The 20,432-nt window shown below is 40.6% G+C and overlaps 1 protein-coding gene across 4 annotated transcripts; it reads left to right on the top strand.

The window, feature by feature from the left end:
• Positions 1-1,089: 1,089 nt before the first annotated feature.
• On the top strand, positions 1,090-20,420 carry mcf2b (MCF.2 cell line derived transforming sequence b). 4 transcript variants are annotated; one of them, XM_004550285.4, is made up of 26 exons: positions 1,091-1,366; positions 3,024-3,158; positions 3,288-3,404; positions 4,139-4,288; positions 4,412-4,536; positions 4,667-4,781; positions 4,871-4,990; positions 6,522-6,713; positions 7,110-7,301; positions 7,381-7,561; positions 7,872-7,960; positions 8,271-8,371; positions 8,541-8,607; positions 9,064-9,179; positions 9,288-9,357; positions 9,442-9,534; positions 9,840-9,932; positions 11,367-11,492; positions 11,726-11,941; positions 12,025-12,117; positions 12,211-12,286; positions 12,519-12,561; positions 16,036-16,133; positions 16,710-16,828; positions 17,500-17,612; positions 17,707-20,420. In XM_004550285.4, exons 1-26 carry the CDS (start codon positions 1,316-1,318, stop codon positions 17,786-17,788), a joined length of 2,973 nt encoding a protein of 990 aa, XP_004550342.2. In that variant the 5' UTR covers positions 1,091-1,315; the 3' UTR covers positions 17,789-20,420. The 4 variants fall into 4 exon arrangements, 3 of the variants coding, with proteins under 3 accessions (XP_076745426.1, XP_004550342.2, XP_004550341.2); XM_004550284.4 differs by having other exon boundaries at positions 15,961-16,133; XR_013100592.1 differs by lacking the exons at positions 12,519-12,561; positions 17,707-20,420 and having other exon boundaries at positions 1,090-1,366; positions 15,961-16,133; positions 17,500-17,517.
• Positions 20,421-20,432: the final 12 nt, after the last annotated feature.

The raw sequence follows: 20,432 nt of genomic DNA, 5'->3' as shown, positions 1-20,432 counted from the left end.
TGGGCTAGGACAGAATGAAATGACACGAGGTAAGGCACACGATATGAAGTATAAACAAACATAACAAGACAACATTACATGAGCTCAGATAAAACATTAGGCAAATGAAACTAATTTAAAACATATATATTTATCTGTTTAGGAGCTTTTCCATTAATTCTGAGTTATGTGATGAAGACGCTTTTTAAAAAAGTTGAATTACCTGTGAAGCAAAGCAACAACTGCCCAGGGGCTCGGCACCCTCGGGGACCCCACAAGGCCAGTTTCATTGTATGCCAAATGATTTCTGCTGATTTTATTTACGGACACCTTTGCTGCAAATACAATAATATATAAACAAATATCTAAATAAATAGGTAAATAAAAAAATACCAAAGTACTGACTAACCTGTTGGCTGTGGCATGAGAAAGACTAGTCAGATAACTTTTTTTAAGACATTATATATATATATATATATATATATATATATATATATATATATATATATATATATATATCCTACTGGACAGTAGGATAAATACTGGACTTTGAAGATAGAAACAAAGATACTGATGCCTAACAATACTATCGATATTTGGATATTTTTCCATCTTTACTTGTCATTAAATTAATCTTTCCTCCCTCATACTATGTCAATAAATAAATATCATACATGCATTCATTAATTCAGTGTTATACGCCTCTTAAAGTGACACCTCTATCTTCAGCTGTGCTGCCCCTAGATTTCACTAATGCCTCTGCTTCCTCATGTTCACGTGCTTCTGATGCCAAAAGGTGGTCCGCAGGTGACTCATCGTATCCTGAGTTTCAAGCGCCATCTAGCGAGACCAGTGGCATATTTCCATACAGCTTTCAATGTTATTTATTTTTTTATTTATTTTTTGTACACCTGTTTCATAGATAATCTTCCGGTATCTTATGACTTACGATCAGTGTTAGCGATGTGAGATTTAAAGTTAATAAATTATAATACAAATATAATATTATTGTGCAGCGTTTGTCAGTCTCCGAACAGTAAGTCGAGTGATTTAATTCTAATTTCGTCTGGTCACAGGAATAATGATGATAATGTAGACTTGTGTAAGTGTAAAGCGGCCAACTTCCTTTTGCTTTGACGTCAGGTGAAGCACACCCCACCATCCTGGTCCAGAGCAGAAGTGCATCTGCTGAGGTGCGCGCCGCTCTGCCTATCCGGACACTGCAGTGGAGGTTACCGTGCCATCTCTGCGGCTGCTCGTCCCCGACACCACGTCCCGCTGCGGACTTTCCGGGTACCAGTGAGGACAGGGCAGAACAAGGAAGCGCTAAAAAGCCATGGCCGAGTCCAACCCGCTACGGGGGTTCCCCCGTCTGCGCCGGGCCGCGGTAAGATCCGCCGGGAGGTGGGAGGCTTTAAACGGGGTGGCGAGAATGAGGATGCTGCAGCGGAGATATAGACGAGCTTTTCTTAAGGCTGCTAGGTGCTGCGACACAGAGGCTGGGATGTGTTCGCACCGCATTACATATTTAACACGCCTAAGAAAAGGGGTCGCGGTTGGACGGCAGTTCAGTGTTAAAGAGCCTGTGTCGGGGACCAGGACAGGCCAATGACAAATGTTTGGGCTGTAGTTGCAGGTGCAGAACAACAAGAGGCTGTATCAGCTCTGGCTCTGCAGTCTGCACACACAGAGGGATCAAGTTGTGCAGCTTTATGTAACACATTTTGAAACCTGTGTATTTAAAGCACTCACACAAATCTCTGTGCAGTTGTTTGGTGCAGATGTGCCTACAAGTCTGCAGCTATCAAGTTACCTCCATCATGGCTGCTGTTTTAGTAAATATCAAGAGGGACTGTGTGCAGTTGGGTGATTATTTACCTGGGACATTTGTAGTGTGCGCAGAGTATCAGTCTGGGTATTTGGTGTCCAAAAAAAGCTCCACAGCTATAGTTGATAACAGACTTGATGGCTTTTAATGCGCTTTAAAAAAAAAAAAAAAACACCTAATGAGGCATCCTTGAGGTTCTGCTTGTGTATTAGATTACACTGCACACATCAGTAGATGAGCAAGTGAAAATAATGCATCATGAGACACAGATAAGCTTCCCTCCAGGTTTCTCAGATTTGAAAGAGACTTACATTATATATAGAAGTCTTCTCCATTTTTATTAACTCCTCAGCCTCATGTTATCTGAGCCTGCACACAGGAGAGGGAAACTGGATAAATGGAAACACTGGCAGGCTTATGAAGAAAGAGTAAACATGCTTGATGACTAACCTTGCAGCATGTGGAAAAAGTAATACTTCAGTGGCAACAGAAGGTGTGGCATTCTTTGAGTTTGTAAAGCGGATACTGTTTACAGTCTGTGGTGTGAGAGGAGAGATGTGGACAGGTGATGTGAAAAAGAGAGAAGAGTGACCATAGAGCAGAGTGAGCCAGAGAAGCTGACCGTCAGACCTTCTGAAGTGCTGCAGAGGCTGAAAGACTCCCCAGATTGACACAGAGGGATGCTGAGGCTGTGTTGAGCTTTGCTAGACTCCATGACAAACAACACCCAGCTGTCAGTGACTCTGAATGACTCGTCTGACTTTTTTCAACCCTCTCACACTGCAGTCCACAGTTACCACATTGTTAGGCTGTTGTTTTTTCTGTCCCATGAATTAGAGTTTGTTCACATTTCTGAATAAGACTGTTTTAGACTTCATTAGAAACCAATTAGTCCACCTAGTAGTAATTAATTACATTGGCCCAACTCAAGTAGCTACCAGAAATTGACTGCTGTGCTTGTACATGAAGAGGGCCTTTTCGCATATTAGATATTGCATTTGGACATGTTGCAGCAAGTTTTTTCTTTAATTCTGGTGTTGTCAATCTGTGGGGTGAGCCCCCTTAGCAGGACACATAACCACAGCAGCATGAACAACATGGGAAAAATATCGCTTGTGCTAAATAATGCTTACCTTTATTTCACAAACATTTAACATACCAATCATTTCTTTGAATGACTGATAAATTGAGGGAATGATATCGTTTCTTCTTTCAGACCTCATTTCCAGGCAATCTACATTTGATCCTGGTGCTCAACCCCAGCAGTTTGTTAAGCTCTGCGCCGAGTCCATCATCGAGCACCGACCTGGGCTTTCGCTTCAGTCAGGATGACTTTCTGTTAAAGATGCCGGTGAGAGAAGGGGTTAAAAACTAGAGCACTCCTGTGCATGTATATTTAATTTTGTCACCTTTTAAAATGCCAACTGCAGTGCAACACTGGTCAGGTAACAGCCGGTTGCCTCGCGTTTGTGTTTTCTAGGTGGTGATGCTGCGTTCTGTTGGCGACCTGCTGCGCTACATTGATGAAAATCACTTGACAACAGACTTCACTGCAAAAGTGCAGTTCTGCCAAAGCGACTGGGTCGTCCTCCGAACAGTACGCACTTCAGATACTAGATAATCCACTTTATCTAGGCATGTTTTCTGTCATGCTAATTCTGTTAGTATCCAGGACAACTGTCTATGCTGCTAAATTTAACAGGCCATGATAGCTTGTTCTGGGAATGTAAAAATGTGTCTTTATAAATATTCTAAGCCTTCATTTTTGATCTTTTACTTTATGTTTAATTCTTTTGTATTATATACTCATGTGAAACAGAAAGTTTTCATATACAGTCATGTTACAAACTAAGTACACGTTTAGTGCTTCCTTTGGAGTTAAAAGGTTAACTACAATTCCCGTACCACTAAACAAATGCACTTGATTAATTGATAATTGGCAAGTGTAACCAACTCTTATAAAAGGAGCATGTAAGTGGTTGTAAACACTATGCTACACTCTTCCAAGGAGATGAGTCTTAGCAAATTCACCCCAAGATCGGACATTGCAATGCTCAGAGAAACCTTAAGAGAGCTGTGCAAAAACAAATTCCTGCAAACCTCAAAGAGTGGACCAAAATGTGGGAGTTGATAAAGTCGTATAAAAAACTTCAAGTTATTGCTGCTAAAGGTTGTTCAACAAGCTCCTGAATCATTAGGTGTACTTAGTTTTTCCACATATTTATATGCCTAATTTTGAGAACCATCAAAAAACTGAAATACAAATAATTTATTTCTGTGTTTTTTTTCTTCTTCTTTTTTTGGTTTGGGTGAAAATGTGTAATCCTGCAGTCCATCGAGACGTTTGCAGTGACAGTTAAAGAGATTGCCCAGCTGCTCCAGAGCTTCGGATCAGAGCTGTCAGACACCGAACTTCCTGATGAGGCTAACGCCATCGAATTCTTGCTGCACTCCCACACACACCGATACCGACAGATGAAGGTGGTGTTTTGCTCCCAATCATTTCCTGCCTCTCTCTGCTCACCCACACTGTATCTGTCACTTTCTGTACTTAATCATTCTCTCTCTCTTTTTTTTTTTTGCATCAATTTTGTACTGATCTAGGATGATATCAGGAATGTGCTGAAAGAAGGACGCCTCCTGCTGTCAAACCTGGAAACTGTCAAAGCTTCTAAAAGAGATGCAGAGGAGGAGAGGGAAATACAAGCAGACATGGACACTGTTAAGAGGTAAACCATCAGAGGATAAGTGAAGCTCGGCTTGAGTATGAAAGACACACTCTCAGTTTAATACCCTTTTCTAATGTTATTAAATCGTTCTTTTAGTAGACAGTTGTGTCATGCGGCCTGTGTGTTTTAGGCTCCTGGCACAGCTCGGAGACATGGAGGAGGCATTCGATGGCTTCTTTGAGAAACACCACCTGAAGCTGCAGCAGTACCTCCAGCTGCTACACTATGAAAGTAGTTTCCAGCAGGTGTGATAAGTGGTGCCGATGTCTTTTCACAAGTCGTAGTAGTTCATGATCAGAGTCACACTGTTTTGTATTTGGTATCGTGTGTGTAGATGGAGGAGGTCCTGGAGCGGCTCTCTGCCCAGGAGAAGGAGATTGCCTCTTTGGGGAACACAGTGGTTCAGACAGAACAGTTACTTAAAGACCTGGATACACTGGACAAACGTGCTCAGGTGACACACATGCACACACACAATTAACATCTCACATGTGACTTGAAGAAATTTAGCAAGTGGGCCAAAATGTATATCTGTTTATCCAAAATAGGATTTATTCTCCTTCAGCAGTAATCTGCTGAAGGAGAATATGTGGAAAGCCCAAAGGCAAAGAGAGCATTCCTCCTGCCCTTCAATGCTCATATATTGAATGCCTGCAGGCAGCGAGAGCAGCAGCAATCACCCACACAAGCAAACACACAATACCAGACAAATCTACCTTCCCTTCCATGTGGACACATAGGAAGCCTGAGGCAGGGAGATCAGCAGGCCGAGTCATTTCAGTGATATCTGTAACTGGGTTATATACCCATGAAGTCTATTCTGGCCACTGGCTATCAAAACCAATTCGCTTTGGTGCACAACCTAGCATCCCACAGATTCTTCTAAACTTCAGCTATATGCACTTTCTTCAAACCATCATGAGAACTCTCAATGTTGTGTTGGTAAAGTGCAATTTGTGTTCTGGCCAAAAAACAGCTATGAACTCCAGCAAATATGACGTCATATCTCTCCAAGCACTTGCAAAGGCATTCTGCTAGCAGAAAACTAGTAGCAAGAGACCTCCGCACACAGAGCGGGTCAAAGTGGGATTTTAATTACTCTTCCACACATAGCGTGGTGTAGAGAGGACCCGTATGCAGGACCCAGAGACAAACAAATCAAGAAAATGCAATCCTTTTATATTTCTGTTCAAAACTAGACAAAGTCCACCATGAAAAAATGAGATTTAGAAAGACAGGAGTGCCATAGATGGTTTGAAAAGGACAGGAGGGAAAAGCATAACTATATATAGGTGAGAATGATGAGACACAGGTGGAAACAGTCCACAGCAATTAGAAACTATGAGGGTTGGGGAGACGATTATATGATGGAGATAACCTTTAGAGCAGCGGTCCCCAACCTTTTTTGCTCCACGGACCGGTTTATGCCCGACAATATTTTCATCGACCGGCCTTTAAGGTGTCGCGGATAAATACAATAAAATAAAACTAGTACCGGTACCGAAAAAAAGAAAATTTATTCAAAACACACGTGAAAAGACCAAGGAAAACCGAGTAAACGATAAAAACGATAACAAAATAACGCTGAAAACCGATAAAAACCCTGAAAACCATACATTTCACACCTGAACCTCAACTCTCGCGGCCCGGTACCAAACGACTCACGGGCCGGTACCGGTCCAAGGCCCGGGGGTTGGGGACCGCTGCTTTAGAGTTAAACAGGAATAAGCTAAAAACTAAATAATTAACATTAAGACATGAAAACTAACACCAAGTCTGACAAAGACAGGGGAACACAGGAGGAAGGAGAAACTAGATGCACAACAAAACTCACCAAAACATAACAAAGCCAACATAACACATTTATGGCTTTTGGCAGGCTTTTCTTATAATTTGTACTGATGGAGTTTGCATGTTGTTCAGGTTCGTTCTTGTCTGACCTTTTCGTCATTAAAACCTCAAACCTCTGTCTCTGCTTGAATCAGGAGGAGATGGCTCGTGCCCAGGTGTTGATTCTACACGGTCACCAGTTGGCTGCAAACCACCACTACGCCCTGGCGCTCATCATCCAGCGCTGCAATGAGCTGCGACATTACTGTGATGTCATCACCATCGCCATACGCACCAAGAGGGCCTCGCTCACTCGAACACGAGACCTGCTGGGCTGCCTTGAGGAGGTAAAAATGTTCACAGGCCACTCTCACATGTGCAGAAATGCAAAGATGTGTGCATACAAACTTAAATGAAAACAGCAAAATGAATGCACTGATGATTGTGCATTTTTGATTGAATGATCTACTTGTGAATCTTCCTCTTGCCATTAATGAAAATCAGGTCATTTTTATTTATACAGCCCCAAATCACAAATATGCCTCTATTTATAGTTGTCTATAAATCTATAAATCTCTAGGCTCTTCTGTCCTAGAGAAACATTTGACAAAGAAAAGTCTCTCATCTGCAAGTCAGTTGTTGACTGAAGCAAATATTTGCTCTGTTAGCAATCGTTCACCTTTCTTGTAGCACAAAGTGTTGCCATGGAATCGGTCTTGTATTTAGCAGTCTTTTGTGAGCAGGCCCTTCGCTGGTGCGACGAGGGCGCCTATCTACTGGCCAGCCAGATGGTGGACAAGTTCCAAACCAGAGACGGAGCTCAGGAAGCATTGCAGTACCTCAGCTGCCACCAGGAGAGGGCGCCATCAGCCATGAAAAACAGCCAGGATACTCTCAGCTTTGAATTTCAAGCCATACTCACCCCGCAGCTACAGGTAACCTGAAACCGCTGACACAAACACACATATATTTGACACCACTGTTGTTTACTATAGTAGCTCTGTGTCTGTCCAGTCCCAGATTTCCATGGTGACAGAGAAGCTGAACTCAATGCAGTGCATGATCAGAAACAGGGAGCAGTGTCTGAGGAAGCTGGCGGACGTGCAGGTCCGACCCATACAGCTGGTGGCCCCTCGGCCAGAACCGGACCAGACTTTCCAGCGTTGCAAGTCACCCCTTTTCTCCCCCAAACATGGTATAACATCTTCCATTGCATTCTTCTTAACACATACTCAACAATTCAATCCTAATGGGGTTTCTTCCTGTTTTGCAGTAGAAAGTATGATAAAGCACAGGAGATATTTTGAGCATTGAAGAGGTTCATGTCTGTTGTTGAGTAGGATGTTCTTGGGCACATTTATCTCCCTATCCTACCTCCATGTCCCTCTTGCATTCAACAGTTTAACCAAGCTTTGTTCTTGACTGCGCTCTAAAGGTCTTGAGCTGTTGCTCTTTTGCCAGCATTTCCTTTTTGTTCTTTCTTATATGTGCGATATCCTCCACAGGTGTAGACTTTAATGTTTTGAACTCCAAGTTCTCCTTTGATCTGCTTCCCGGCAAGAGGGCTGCAAGAAGGAACAACAGCCAACCCAAGGTGTGTGTCTATATATATGTACACATATACGTGTGTGTGTGTGTTTTCTCTTTCACTGCAGGAGAAAACTTGAACTTAGTAGACATTACCCAATGGGCATGCGACATTAAACAATTTTTAATCTCCCAGCATGCACCAGAATAATATTTCCAGTAGAAGGAGTGTGTCTCACTGCTGTGTGCTCTATGAGAAAGGGCAACTTTGGCAACAGATCTGCAGACTCTCTGTTTATCACGTGTTTAAAACGCGTATTTTTACTCACTTTCCCACGGAAAGTTTAAGCTGACGTGATATGTATGTGTTTCGTCAGATCGAGGTGATGCATGATTACCAAGGCAACCGCAGCTGTCTATATGGACCCAACCCTGAAACTGATTCAGAGGCAGAGGACAACCCAGAGCAGGTCACACGGTACAGTCTTAAATGTTAATTGTGACTCTAATGTTGCTAGTTGTTTTAGGTGTATGTGTGTGATCCGTTTAGGAGCCTTTCAGCTTCTTCCTGTGCGAGTGTCAGAGCTTACACAGTAGTTTTACATTGTTTTTTTTTGTCTGTTTATGTTTACGTTCACTCTTTTTAGCCATATTATGAAGGAACTGATAGCTACAGAGAGGATCTATGTGGATGAACTGCTCTCCGTCCTTCTGGTGAGTTAGTTTAGATCATTTGATGGTATTGTTTGGTTTGTTGGATATTTCATAATTTTTATAGATATACATATCTGTATACAGAATAGTAATGGGCAGTATTTTAGGTACAGGGGCTTTCTAGATTTAATTTTTAGTCTGGGTAACACTGACAGCATGAGGAGGGAATATCTTGAAATCTTGGGCAATCTTGAAACCACTGGCTATTACCTGGTTATGATTTAGTTGTTTGTTAGCTTTTCTAGTTTGTCTTCATCAACGTCAACATTAACCAGGGCACAGAAGAACAAGTCTTAGCTAGAGTATCCACGGAGTGGTCATCAGATGACAGGGTTTCCAGACTTGTTTTGTCATTTTGTATTTCTTGACTTTTTTAATTAAAACTTTCTCCTTTTCTTTGGCTTGCATTACCATCTCTCCTCTCCCTTGACTACCTCTCGCCCCTGCAATTATCAGGGTTACAGGGCAGAAATGGAGGACCCCTCTGTGGCTAATCTTCTTCCTGTAGCTTTGCGCAGCCAGAAGGACGTTCTGTTCGGCAACATGCCAGAGATTTACCAGTTCCACAGCAGGCAAGCCGCACACACAAACACACAGAGCTCACAAGCTGTTCCTGTCCCTTTCTGTCTTTTCATGCTGATCCAATTTCCTTTTATGTTCCTCTTGGTTTCTCCTTGCAGGATCTTCCTCCAAGATCTGCAGAGTTGCCTGGAGACACCAGAGAGCGTGGGGGCTTGCTTTCTGAAAAGGGTGAGGGAAGATGTGATGAAAAACACGAGGACTTTACGTGTGATATAACATAATATGTTTAAATGTACATTTGTGTGTGAGCAGAAGGAAAAGTTCCAGGTGTACGAGCGTTACTGCCAAAACAAGCCTCGCTCCGAGTTGCTCTGGAGACAGTGTGCTGATTCGCTGTTCTTTCAGGTAGTTGCACACGTTTAACACGATGCACTCACTTTCACTTTGTAGTTATGGCACAGTTTTTGTTCAGAATGGATTTTGTGCTGTAGCGTTAATCTCATTAAAATGACGTTAACGCGGCTAGCCCCGTGCGAGGGCTGCATAGCGTCAGCGCGGTTAGCTCGTTAACGCGCTAGCACTGTGCAGCCCCTCGCACGGGGTGATCCGCGTTAATGCGGTTATGGAGTTAACGTCATTTTAACGAGATTAACGCTGACAGCACTAATTTTGATCTCTCTGTCTCTGTGTCCTGTTCTTTCTTTCTGCAGGAGTGCCAGAAGAAGCTTGATCACAAGTTAGGTCTGGACTCTTACCTCTTGAAACCAGTCCAACGCCTCACCAAGTACCAGCTGCTGCTCAAGGTTTTCTACATTTGAGCTATAAAAATTTATTAGTAATGCAGGTCACTCACTGAAATGAATAATTCTTAGTCTGTTTTCAATGTATAATAAAGAAAAGTAAATTTTGACTTATAATTTCATTAATAGCCCGACTGACGTATCCGATATTTTCGATATTAGCTATTTGCTGATTTATTGCTATTGACATTTATAAAAACGAGACACCGGAACACACTTATACCGTGTTATGAGTAAATCAATACATATGACAAATATCAGAGAAATCTGTTCGCACTTTGTGTGTCGTGTGTCTGGAGAAATATCATAATAGCAGATTTTTATAATACTGATGTTCATCAAATATCGGTCTCTGTATAGGTCAGCTCTAATTACAACTGCTGATAACAAAAAACTTTCATATACCTAATAAAGATCAGTATGCTACTAACATAGCTACTAAAGCTTAAAATCAGATATTGTATTACAAATGAACAGTACATGCAATACATGATCTTTCACTATTTTCACTATTTTCTGGGGGGTTTTACCGTCAACTTAGCACGACCCCTGCCAGTCACAAAATATTACAGCAATCAATGTTTTTACAACATGCAATTGTGTTAAAAAATCCTAACTTTCTCATGATTTACAGTGTGCATCTGTATTCATAGAACAAAAATATTCAGGGAGATCTTGAATGATTACTGATTCATGAGTCCCTCAGAAGCTCAAATAAATACTCTGGTGGTGAAAATGTTAATATTTGCTTTCATCCACTATGTTATTGTGTATTACTTGGTAAGTCATGTACCAAAATCTTCTCAGACATTCATCATCCAGGCCATAAAATTTAACAGCACCCTCATACAGCGCAAAGTGTATCAACTCATCACCAGAAAAAAAGTGCTTCTAATGTTATTGGCTACAGCAAAGTAGGTCAGGAAAACAAACATGTTTCATAATTGAAAATGTCTGTGCGTTGAACTTTGAGCTGCAAGAGGGAGTATTGATAGAAGACTGAGCTCTGTGAGCCTGCGGTTCTTGTCCTGACCTCTGTTTTTTTTTCTTTCTATTAGCGGTAATTATTATTTTTGCTGTGCTTTTTTTTAATAGCAGTAATATCTCATGTGGACGAGCCGTCCATACAGTAATTGCTTTTGTCTGAATTGACGCATGGACAAAATGACGCTGGCACAGAGAGACAAGGTTATTTCAACAGAAACAGAGATGCAGACAAATAAAAATGACTTTTGTGGACACGCACAATTTTAAAAGGCACAGAGACTAATCGACAGCAACAGGTTGGATCCATTTATTCAATTTGCAGAGTCACAGACAGGCTGACAATGATTTACATGTGCATAAAGCCATTTAAGTGGACAGACATCAAGGCAGACCAGATTAGATAAAGTAAGATCCACTGACATGTCATGCTGTGTGCCTGTCCTTGTTCAGGAGCTTTTAAAGCACTGCACAGAGGAGCGATACCGCTGTGAACTCCAGGAGGCTCTGGACTCCATGCTGGAGCTGTTGAAGTCTGTCAATGACTCCATGCATCAAATAGCCATCACCGGATATCAGGTACCAGCCAGTCAAATCAACAAATAAAACAGCAGACACACAATCACATTACTGGTTCGCAGATTTATGACCTTTCATCACACTTAATCTTATTAGAGCAAAGCACAAAATCTTTCTTACTGGTTGTGATGAGAATAGATTGTGTGTGTGGAAAAACCTTCAGTATATTACTTTGCTGGCAAGCTGCAGATTTGAGTCTTGAGTGTATCCATCTGTCTGTCTCCATGACACAGGGTGATCTCAGCCATCTGGGTCGTGTCGTGATGCAAGGCAGCTTTAGCGTGTGGATCAGCCATAAAAGGGCAGCGGTGCGAATGAAAGAGCTGGCCAGATTCAAACCCATGCAGAGGCACCTCTTCCTCTATGAGCACGCCCTGCTCTTCTGCAAGCGCAGAGACGAGGACAACCACGACAGGACGCCCTTCTACAGCTTCAAATCGTGCCTCAGAGTAATAACACGAAAAACTCTCTCACATTATCAGGCGACTCAAACACTTTGTTTCCAATTTACGGTTTTTCTCTCTGTCTGTAGATGAGTGCAGTGGGAATCACGGAAAATGTGAAAGGAGATGTGAAAAAATTTGAAATCTGGTATAGCAGCAGAGAAGTGGTGTACATAGTTCAGGTATGTGATGCTCTTTTTTTCTATTTTAAGTGTAACTGAAAAGACTTTTCAGTGTCTTAGTAGTGTGTTATTTTCACTCTGTGTCTCTATTAGGCTCCCACGGTGGAGGTCAAAGTTGCCTGGCTGATGGAGATTCGAAAAATTCTCAACAACCAGCAAAAACTACAAGGTTTCAATTAATGTTGATGTTGCTTTGTGACCTTTTCTTTTTCCTTTTTTAAAAGCCTGATTTCATTTATATGACTCGTGTTCAGTCATGGTTTTTTTTTTTTTAGTGCTTTGTGGTTTTTGTTGAAACCTTAGGCTCCTTCCTAGCAGTGTAATTTCCTTTAATCTGTTGTTTATGGATTTGTATTCCTTCTACATCTAACTCATTCCTCTATGTCATCTCATCTTCTTAGATGAAGCTTCTCTTCTGCTTTCAGACAACCCTCTCTCTGACAGGTGATTCTCTCTGCATGACCTCACATGATGTAGGGATGTGCAAAAACATTTACATAAGAATCATGAAATGTTTTTATTCAGGTCACACAAACCAAAAAGATTCAGTTTTTTTCAATAGCTTTTTTCAAAAGTTGGGACGCTGTGTAAAATGCAAACATATCAAAGGTACAAGCTGAGGCATTTTACTGGTCCATGAAAAATATTTGCTCATTTTAACATTCATGATGGCAACTCGTCTCTATAAAGCTGGACTTTAGAGAGGTAGAGTTTCTCACGTGTAAAGATGGGCAGAGGTTCACCAATCTGCATAAAACTCTGTCTGCAAATTGTGAAACAAATTTCACAATAATGTTCCTCAACCTTTGTGAATTGTGAAGACTGAATATCTCATCCTCTACAGGACATTATATCATCAAATGATTCAAAATCTGGAGAAAGCTCTGTGTGCTCAGGAGACAAAGATTTGAAAATCATTGTGTACATTTTACACGGTGTCCCAACTTTTTTTGAATCTGGGTTGTATGAGTAACTCAGTGGATAGAATGTCAAAATTCCCTCATCCCCATATAGCATCAGAGAAGCTTGTTATGATGTTTCATGTGTGGTGAGAACAGGTCAGCCCAAGTCTGATGACTCGATTCTATTCTTTTAAAGCTTGATAAATTCTGTGAAGAAAAAGATTGTGTTTTGACCCTTAAATCCAATTTCTGGAATGACTTCCCGATCACATAACACCCGCCTACAAGTCAGGATATCCGCCATCGCCACAATCATAATTCTCATAATAATCTTTTTACAGTTTATTGATGTTACTGAGTCAGTGTGCATGTGCGCAGTAGCTCCATATGTGAATGTATCAGCATCTTTGTCATTACCCTTGAGATTTTAACTGCCAAATCCTGCAGATGGCACAACATTGTCTTCAGCTCTGATATTTAAAACTGCTGGTTTTCAGCACCATGGACAGTGCCATTCACTTAATTTAGGCCTGCTACAGTTTCTTTCTGTGCTGCCGGGCTTTGATTCCTCTTCATATTCATCCATATTCACCTCACTGCAACAGTCCCTGATTAGATGCTTTAAAGTCCTACTGACTGTAACAGGGAGGCTGTGCATTACGTTCTTTTAAACACATTCTTTTAAGTGACTCTGTCAGATACATTCTTGATCCCGTGGTGACCATTAAAGTGATAGGATAGGAGGTAACTGTAAGTTAGACTACTTTTAGAGCGGTTTTCTTTTTAATATCTTGCACTTGTTGCTTTGATGATCGCAAGCTATTCAACGTATTGTCAGTGATGGAGCTTTGCAGTGTGTTGGAGTTTGTGGGTGTGTGTTTGTGGAGTTGTTCTGGAGGTAACAGTTTTATGTTTACAGGTGGCATGCTAGCATGTTGTAAGGTCAAGTAATGGCTGAGCCTTGTGTGTGTCACAATATGCAAGATCATGGAGATTCAGTTTATGGGAAATTTATCAACACTGGTATATTTTCTCTTTGTCAGCAGCTTCTACAAAGAGATCAAAACTAATGTTGTTATTTGTAGTCTCAGCCGGGTTTTGCTTGGACCTCCACTGTTCATGAAACATTTTTAAACATATCAATGACACATACTGTTGCAGTGCTGTAATCACTGGCACTAGGTTACAACAGTTGCATTATTTATAATTCAAAAAATAAATAAATAAATAACTAGCACAGCTATAAAGAATTATTAAACATTTGATGTAAAATTAAAATCCATATTTGTGAGCATTTATAGAAATCTTTAATAGGGAACCAGGAGATTTTAAAGGGTGTTAGAAGGTATTGACAGAGACAGATGAGATGGTAGATTTGAGGGCCAAAATGTAGGATGCAAAACTAATTTACACACAAGCTTTAATGGCTGATTTCAAAATTCACAAGTTGAAAAGAGAAACAAAAGGTACCAGAGAAAAACAGGAAGAACCATAAAGCAAACCGGGTCCTTATGAAGCAAGCTCAGCATCACCACGGGGAAGTACCCAAAAGACAAATGCTAAACACAGAGAGAGGAAGAGTTTGACTGAACAACATGAATGACAAAAGTGAGTACTGCTGCGTTTTCAGTCAGAGAAGCACTTCATAACACATCAGAGTGATTTCTTTGGTCTCAGTTGATGCATTTTTTCCAAAACATGTCTCTGTGGCTTTCAAGCTCAGAAGACTTTACACCCAAAATTGGTTCACACCAAGGATCCTATCCCCCGGTAAAAACAGAGTAATATAGTGTACACTGTTAAGTGCCAGGAGGATCGCTCTCAGTTATACATCGGGGAAAACTGATTAAGCAGAAGAGCTGCATCCTCTGGAAAAAACTCTATTTACACCTACAGATCTCTTTGGCCCTTGTTTTAGTGATAAGAATGTACACGTCCTGGACAGGGAGGAACGCTGGTTTGATCCGGCAGTCAAGCAGGACATTTACCTGAAAAGGGAAAAATCATCTCTGAACTGAGGAAGGGACCCTAGCTACAGTTCTGTGATTGCATCCAGGATTTCCTTACCTGGATCCAGACTGAGGGTGAAAAGTCGTACGCAGAATATTCTGTAAATTCAAAAAACTAAAAGTCATCGTACCACAGGAATGAGGATTAAAGAGTTTTAAAAAGTACAACAAACTTTAAGCACTAGAATGATAAAAAAAAAAAACCCAAACAGAAATTCAGACTAAAATGTTTTAACACAAAACTCAAAGAGGCCCACGACCCATTGTTAGTGTTGGTCTTATCATGGGAGTTGTTGACATACATTAAATGATACCAGCGATTTCTTTTAAGAATTTGAGCATGGTAAAACCCCGATCAGACATTGTCTTGAAGCACTTTTGGATTCTTACTAATATACAGTATGGATGATGAAATACTGTAAGGATTGCCACTCTTTGAATGATATGTGGATCTCACAATTGTGTAGGCCTCACAGTATTTGTAAGTAATTGCAGTGTTTGCTTTATTTAGTAGATGGGAAGGCTTAAAACATTCGGACAATTATTATTGTACTGCGTTAATGTTCTTTCTAGTTATTGTATTAAATGGGACAAGCTTCACCCGTCTACTACATAAAGCAGGTTGAAGCACACGTGGAAATTATTTGCAAATGCCCTTTAATCAGGGCCTGTTATGCGTGTTTGCGTAGAATATTGTAGAAATAATATTTCCATATATTGCAGCGATCTATGATATAAATGATTTTCATGTGATAACCTCGAACATCCTTTGAAATCAGGCGCTGAAATATATGTGACTGTAACCTGAGTGGAATGTTGTGTTAATTTACAGACTGTGTTTGAGGTAACAGCTCGTTTTGTGACACCGTGGATGTCGTTGTTGTTTTGTTTGTTGTGCTCGTTGGTCTTGTTCCCATTGTGATGTGGTTTAGTGCATCAGAGATGTGTGTGTCGTGGGGCAGCGTGCCGGTGGGAGGCTGCTCAGCGTGTCTCCCTGTTCCTCACAGCTCCTCTACAACAAGCCACTCCCACATTCCCAGAGGGGAGGAGTCGCTACACACTAGCCCCGCCCATTCTGATCCTGTGGTTCATTCACCTCGACGCAGTGAGTTAGACAAATGGAATACAAACACACACACTTGTTTTTACACCTTAGCGAGGACATCAAATCGACAGGAGCTGTCCCTAGCCACTTACCTGAACCATAAGAAATGAATATTTAACCCTAAACCTAACCATAACCTAATTGTAACCTTAACCCTGAAACTGCAATTTGAGGTGTTTGTGCTGATATGCTGTATTTGATTTTTTATCATGCCCTACCATCTTTTTAGAGATAAGAGGTTTTCCCCTTTTTCTAATTGCTCTGTCATGAACTTTAACATTTAACATGGGTATTCTGCAGCTTCTCTCAGCATTGCATGGTCTCACTTTAGTGAACATTTTCTAGGATGTCCACTGGGAAGTTTAGCATCTGTATTGCATGTTTTCCACTTGTGGATGACCTTTCTTAGTGTAGAATGATGGACTTCAGATTGGAAATGACCTTACTGACCTTTCTTTTTTACCATGAGTATTTCATTACTAACACTTAACTGTTCAATTTTCTCATTTACAAAACAAAGAAACAGAAAAATTCTGCAGTTTCACTTCACTTCTTTTAGCTGTCTTTCATCTGTAGGTTGGCCTGTGAATGCTCACTCAGTGGCAATCTGTGAGGGCCTGGAGGACTGGGGTGCTACAGACCTCTCCACTTTATCAGACTCAGAGGAGGAGGATGAGGATCAGCCTGCCCCACTGGTGAGATTTTGTTACTGTCACATGAGATATGCACAGAGTTCACACAGAAACTGATATGTGGTTATGCAGAGAACATAAATATGCTTGCCTGATGGGAGGGACTTACTAAAGCTTTTAAAATTCTAGCTGTTATTTTTTGTTTGTTTCTTTGTGTTTGCATGAAGCCTACCGCCTCTTTAAGGGAAAACTATGAACATTAAGCTGTGCAGCTACAGCAGGTGGAAGGTCCTACCTGAACCTAGTAGACCTCCCTCAAATGAGTGGTGGCATCCAGCCTGACATTTTCTTACACCAGAATTCAAAATATCATTAGCATAAGAGCTATAAGTCTTATGTCTTTGTTTTTTAAAAAGATCCTCCAGCTTTCTTTTCTGGCAGTTCCTTCCTCGTCTTCCTCATCTTCCTCTTTTCATTACCTCCTACTGGAGACTGATATTAGATAAGACCTGCCTTCTTGATATTTTTCCCCCATCCAATATGACTATGAAGGACACTGTGACTGACGTATCATCTATTGTACACTGATACTTTGTGCGATGATGCTCTTTGCGCCTGTGGTGGTTTATGAGTTCCTAAATGAGTAAATATGTATTTGTCTTGTCTATTCATTCACGTGGCAAAGGGTTTTATACACTGTTCCCTCAGTTTTAATTGTTTTTACTCTGTTCCAGGTGGCGGGCAGGTACAGAGTGATGGTAGAGAGCACCATGGCCAGCTCTGATGACATCATCTTTAACTGTGGTGATGTCATCCAGCTGCTGCATGAGGATTCATCAGGAATGTGGTAAGACAGGCGACATTCTTCAGAAATCTTGAATTCAACCATTTTCAAATGTTGAGATGTTTAAAAAGATTTCCTGCGATGTGTGTAACTGCAGGATAGTGAAGAATATAAGTCGTGGCGAAGAAGGCCGCGTCCTACCCGAGGACTTGCATAGGATTCTGGGAGAGACGTGCTGAGAGCCAATCAGGACAGAGGATGAATGAAGAAGTGTGCCTGTTTGTTCCTCATACTTTGCCTGAATATCCTTCCATGTGTACAGACACACACAGACTTATATATTCCATCAACTTCCTGAAAAAATGGGCATCTGAATCTGCTTGTCAATCAGAATGAAGCACAACATCAGCCACAGACTTTACTCCTCAAACTGCTGTGAGAGTTTCACCTCTGAAGACTGTGACCTCCAGAAAGAACCTCAGAAGACTTTAACAGTGGAAAGCACATACAAGCCATCCTTTGCTCTGCCTTCTCCGGCAGCAGTACATCAGATTATTTTGGACTGAAGACTTTAAACAGGGGCTTTTATTTATATGTTCAGAGTGGACTTTTGTTCTAGACGTCAAGCTGTATAATTTCTATTTTCTTATGAAACATCATGTCTACCAACATATCATTACTGTTCTTGTGCCAAACAGCTAAGCTAACTGTCATGCAGAAATGCCCTGGTTACGTCGTCGCCGCCTCTTAGCAGCCAAAGTGAACACTGAATGTCTGTCAGTTTTGTTTATGTGATAAAAAAAGAAAACAAAATAAGAAAAAAAATGAAAATATGGCATTTTAGTTTTCCAGGTTTCAGCTTTCATACTAGCTCTAGACAATTTGACACTCAGTGCTCATAGTGTGGGAAAAAATTACTGCATACCCTTGTTTACACTTAGCTTAATTAAAAGGGACCGATTATGCTTTACTTTTCTCTCTCCTTAAATAATTACCTGTTACAGCAGTGCTACTCATATTAAGCATGGCCAGAGTAATCCCTGTAAGCTAAAAGATAAGGCTTCAAATAGCTCCAAATGCTTGGTTTCATACAGCTCCTTTTACTCTCAGCTCTTAATGACATCAGTGAGAATGGGTATGATGTTTATGATGTGCAAATGAGAAACGAGCTAGCTTAAAGGGATGGGACAGGAAACTGCACTATTAGTGTAATTAGTATGAGATAAATGATTATTCTGAACTTTGAATCATACCAAGCTGCTTAAGTAGATTCCAAGAATAAAACATATGGAGCTGGAAATGAGAATAATCGGTCCCTTTAGTGACGTGTCATAGCAGGAAAGGCAGAGGCATAAAAACATTGTTGAAAGTTAGTTTGGGAGTTTGAAGTTTTTATAAACAATCTGCCAAAAATTTAGAAAACTAGAACATTTGTAGTCGTTATTATTGACACAGTATATGACAAAGTGAATCAATTCATCATCTTGTGGTGACACCCCAAACTGTGGAAGACCAAATGCAATACACAAAATGTTGCCCCGGGTCATAACAGGACACCAAAGGCCTCGACCTCAAAGTCCTTCTCCTGTAATCTCTGATCACAATTAAAAGAACAAGAAACCTCTGTCAGTGCACTTTGAACAACCAGATTAAATTAGGTCTAAATCCTACATCCTTGCTACTGTGTGCTTTGGAGTCCAGGAACACTGATACGAACAGATCCTCTCCTGGTATGACAAGTTTAAATATTTCCTGTATTTTATTGAAAAAAAGCATTGGTGAAAGTTTCAGTTGCAGTGTGATTCACTCTTTTATGAAGAGTCTATACACTAGGACTAGGTTGCTGTTATTTATGGTAATAATATAGTTTTTAATGAAAGTTATATTCTCTGCTATGCTTTTTTTATTCATTTGATTCAGTAGCTTTTCCATCATCTAGTCTTTTAGAGCTAAAACCCTTATCACTGTCAAGCTTTACCATATTGATTGATTGCTTGCTGCTGTGCACGGGTATCTTACACCCTACATATGACTGCAGCTTTATTTCCACCTGCAATGAGAAACGATGCTCAGTGGTACTGCCTTTAAAAAGAATAATGTGGAGTTGTCACCTGAGCATATTTGTGAATATGAAATTTGAGGGGGTTCATTGAGAATATGGAAATGCATTTTGAACTGCCTTGTTTTACAGCTGCCCAGAAAAGTGTGTGAAGTGTGCAGAGTGCTCACAAAAACACTGCCACTCAACTGGAAATGAGCTGAGAGCTCATCTCTGACTGATGTAGTGTAATTATCTGAGTTGCTGGCAGCTTATTTAGACATCTGCAGCAGACTGTGACCATATAAACATTAAAAATAGAAACTGTAGACGTTAAACACCATTTTAGTCAGTGTTTTAGTCTGAATGGTGGTACTGCTTTGGACAGATAGACGCTCATACTCTGCTATCAAGTGAAGAAATGAATTTATTGCAAGAATATTTGAATCAAATCCTTGTAGTAGCAGTAAATCCAACATTAGCTTGTACACTAAGTAAAGATTAATTTTCACGGTATTCAGCACCCACAGTGGGAGCATTGAATCGTTTGACAGTGAGCGCTCGACCATCCAAATGAAGCATGTTCACTGATACGCAATACTAAATAACATTTCATCACTTTAAATTGATTTGAAATCCACCCAGCGCTGGCTGCACTGTAACATCAGAAGTTATTAATGGATTAGTTCAGTTAGGCTTTAGCGTTTTTCGTGGCAGTGCTTTAACTTGGTGTTTGCTGTTTTTGCTTATTTGCACTGTATTTTTTTAAATAATACTAATTATGTATAGAATTATTTTCTGAAAATATAAACACTGGACTTGTTTCAGCTTGACTGATGTGATTT

This window comes from Maylandia zebra, linkage group LG10, assembly GCF_041146795.1.
Source record: "Maylandia zebra isolate NMK-2024a linkage group LG10, Mzebra_GT3a, whole genome shotgun sequence".
Lineage (NCBI taxonomy): Eukaryota > Metazoa > Chordata > Actinopteri > Cichliformes > Cichlidae > Maylandia > Maylandia zebra.
This window is presented reverse-complemented; position numbering and strand designations above follow the sequence as displayed.

Excerpts from the sequence above, each read along its gene's own strand:
- mcf2b (XM_004550284.4), top strand. The coding sequence starts at position 1,316 with ATGGCCGAGTCCAACCCGCTACGGGGGTTCCCCCGTCTGCGCCGGGCC. Across the intron at positions 4,782-4,870 it reads ATGAAAGTAGTTTCCAGCAG|ATGGAGGAGGTCCTGGAGCG; the intron begins GTGTGATAAGTG and ends TCGTGTGTGTAG. Across the intron at positions 12,562-15,960 it reads GACAACCCTCTCTCTGACAG|TGCATCAGAGATGTGTGTGT; the intron begins GTGATTCTCTCT and ends GATGTGGTTTAG.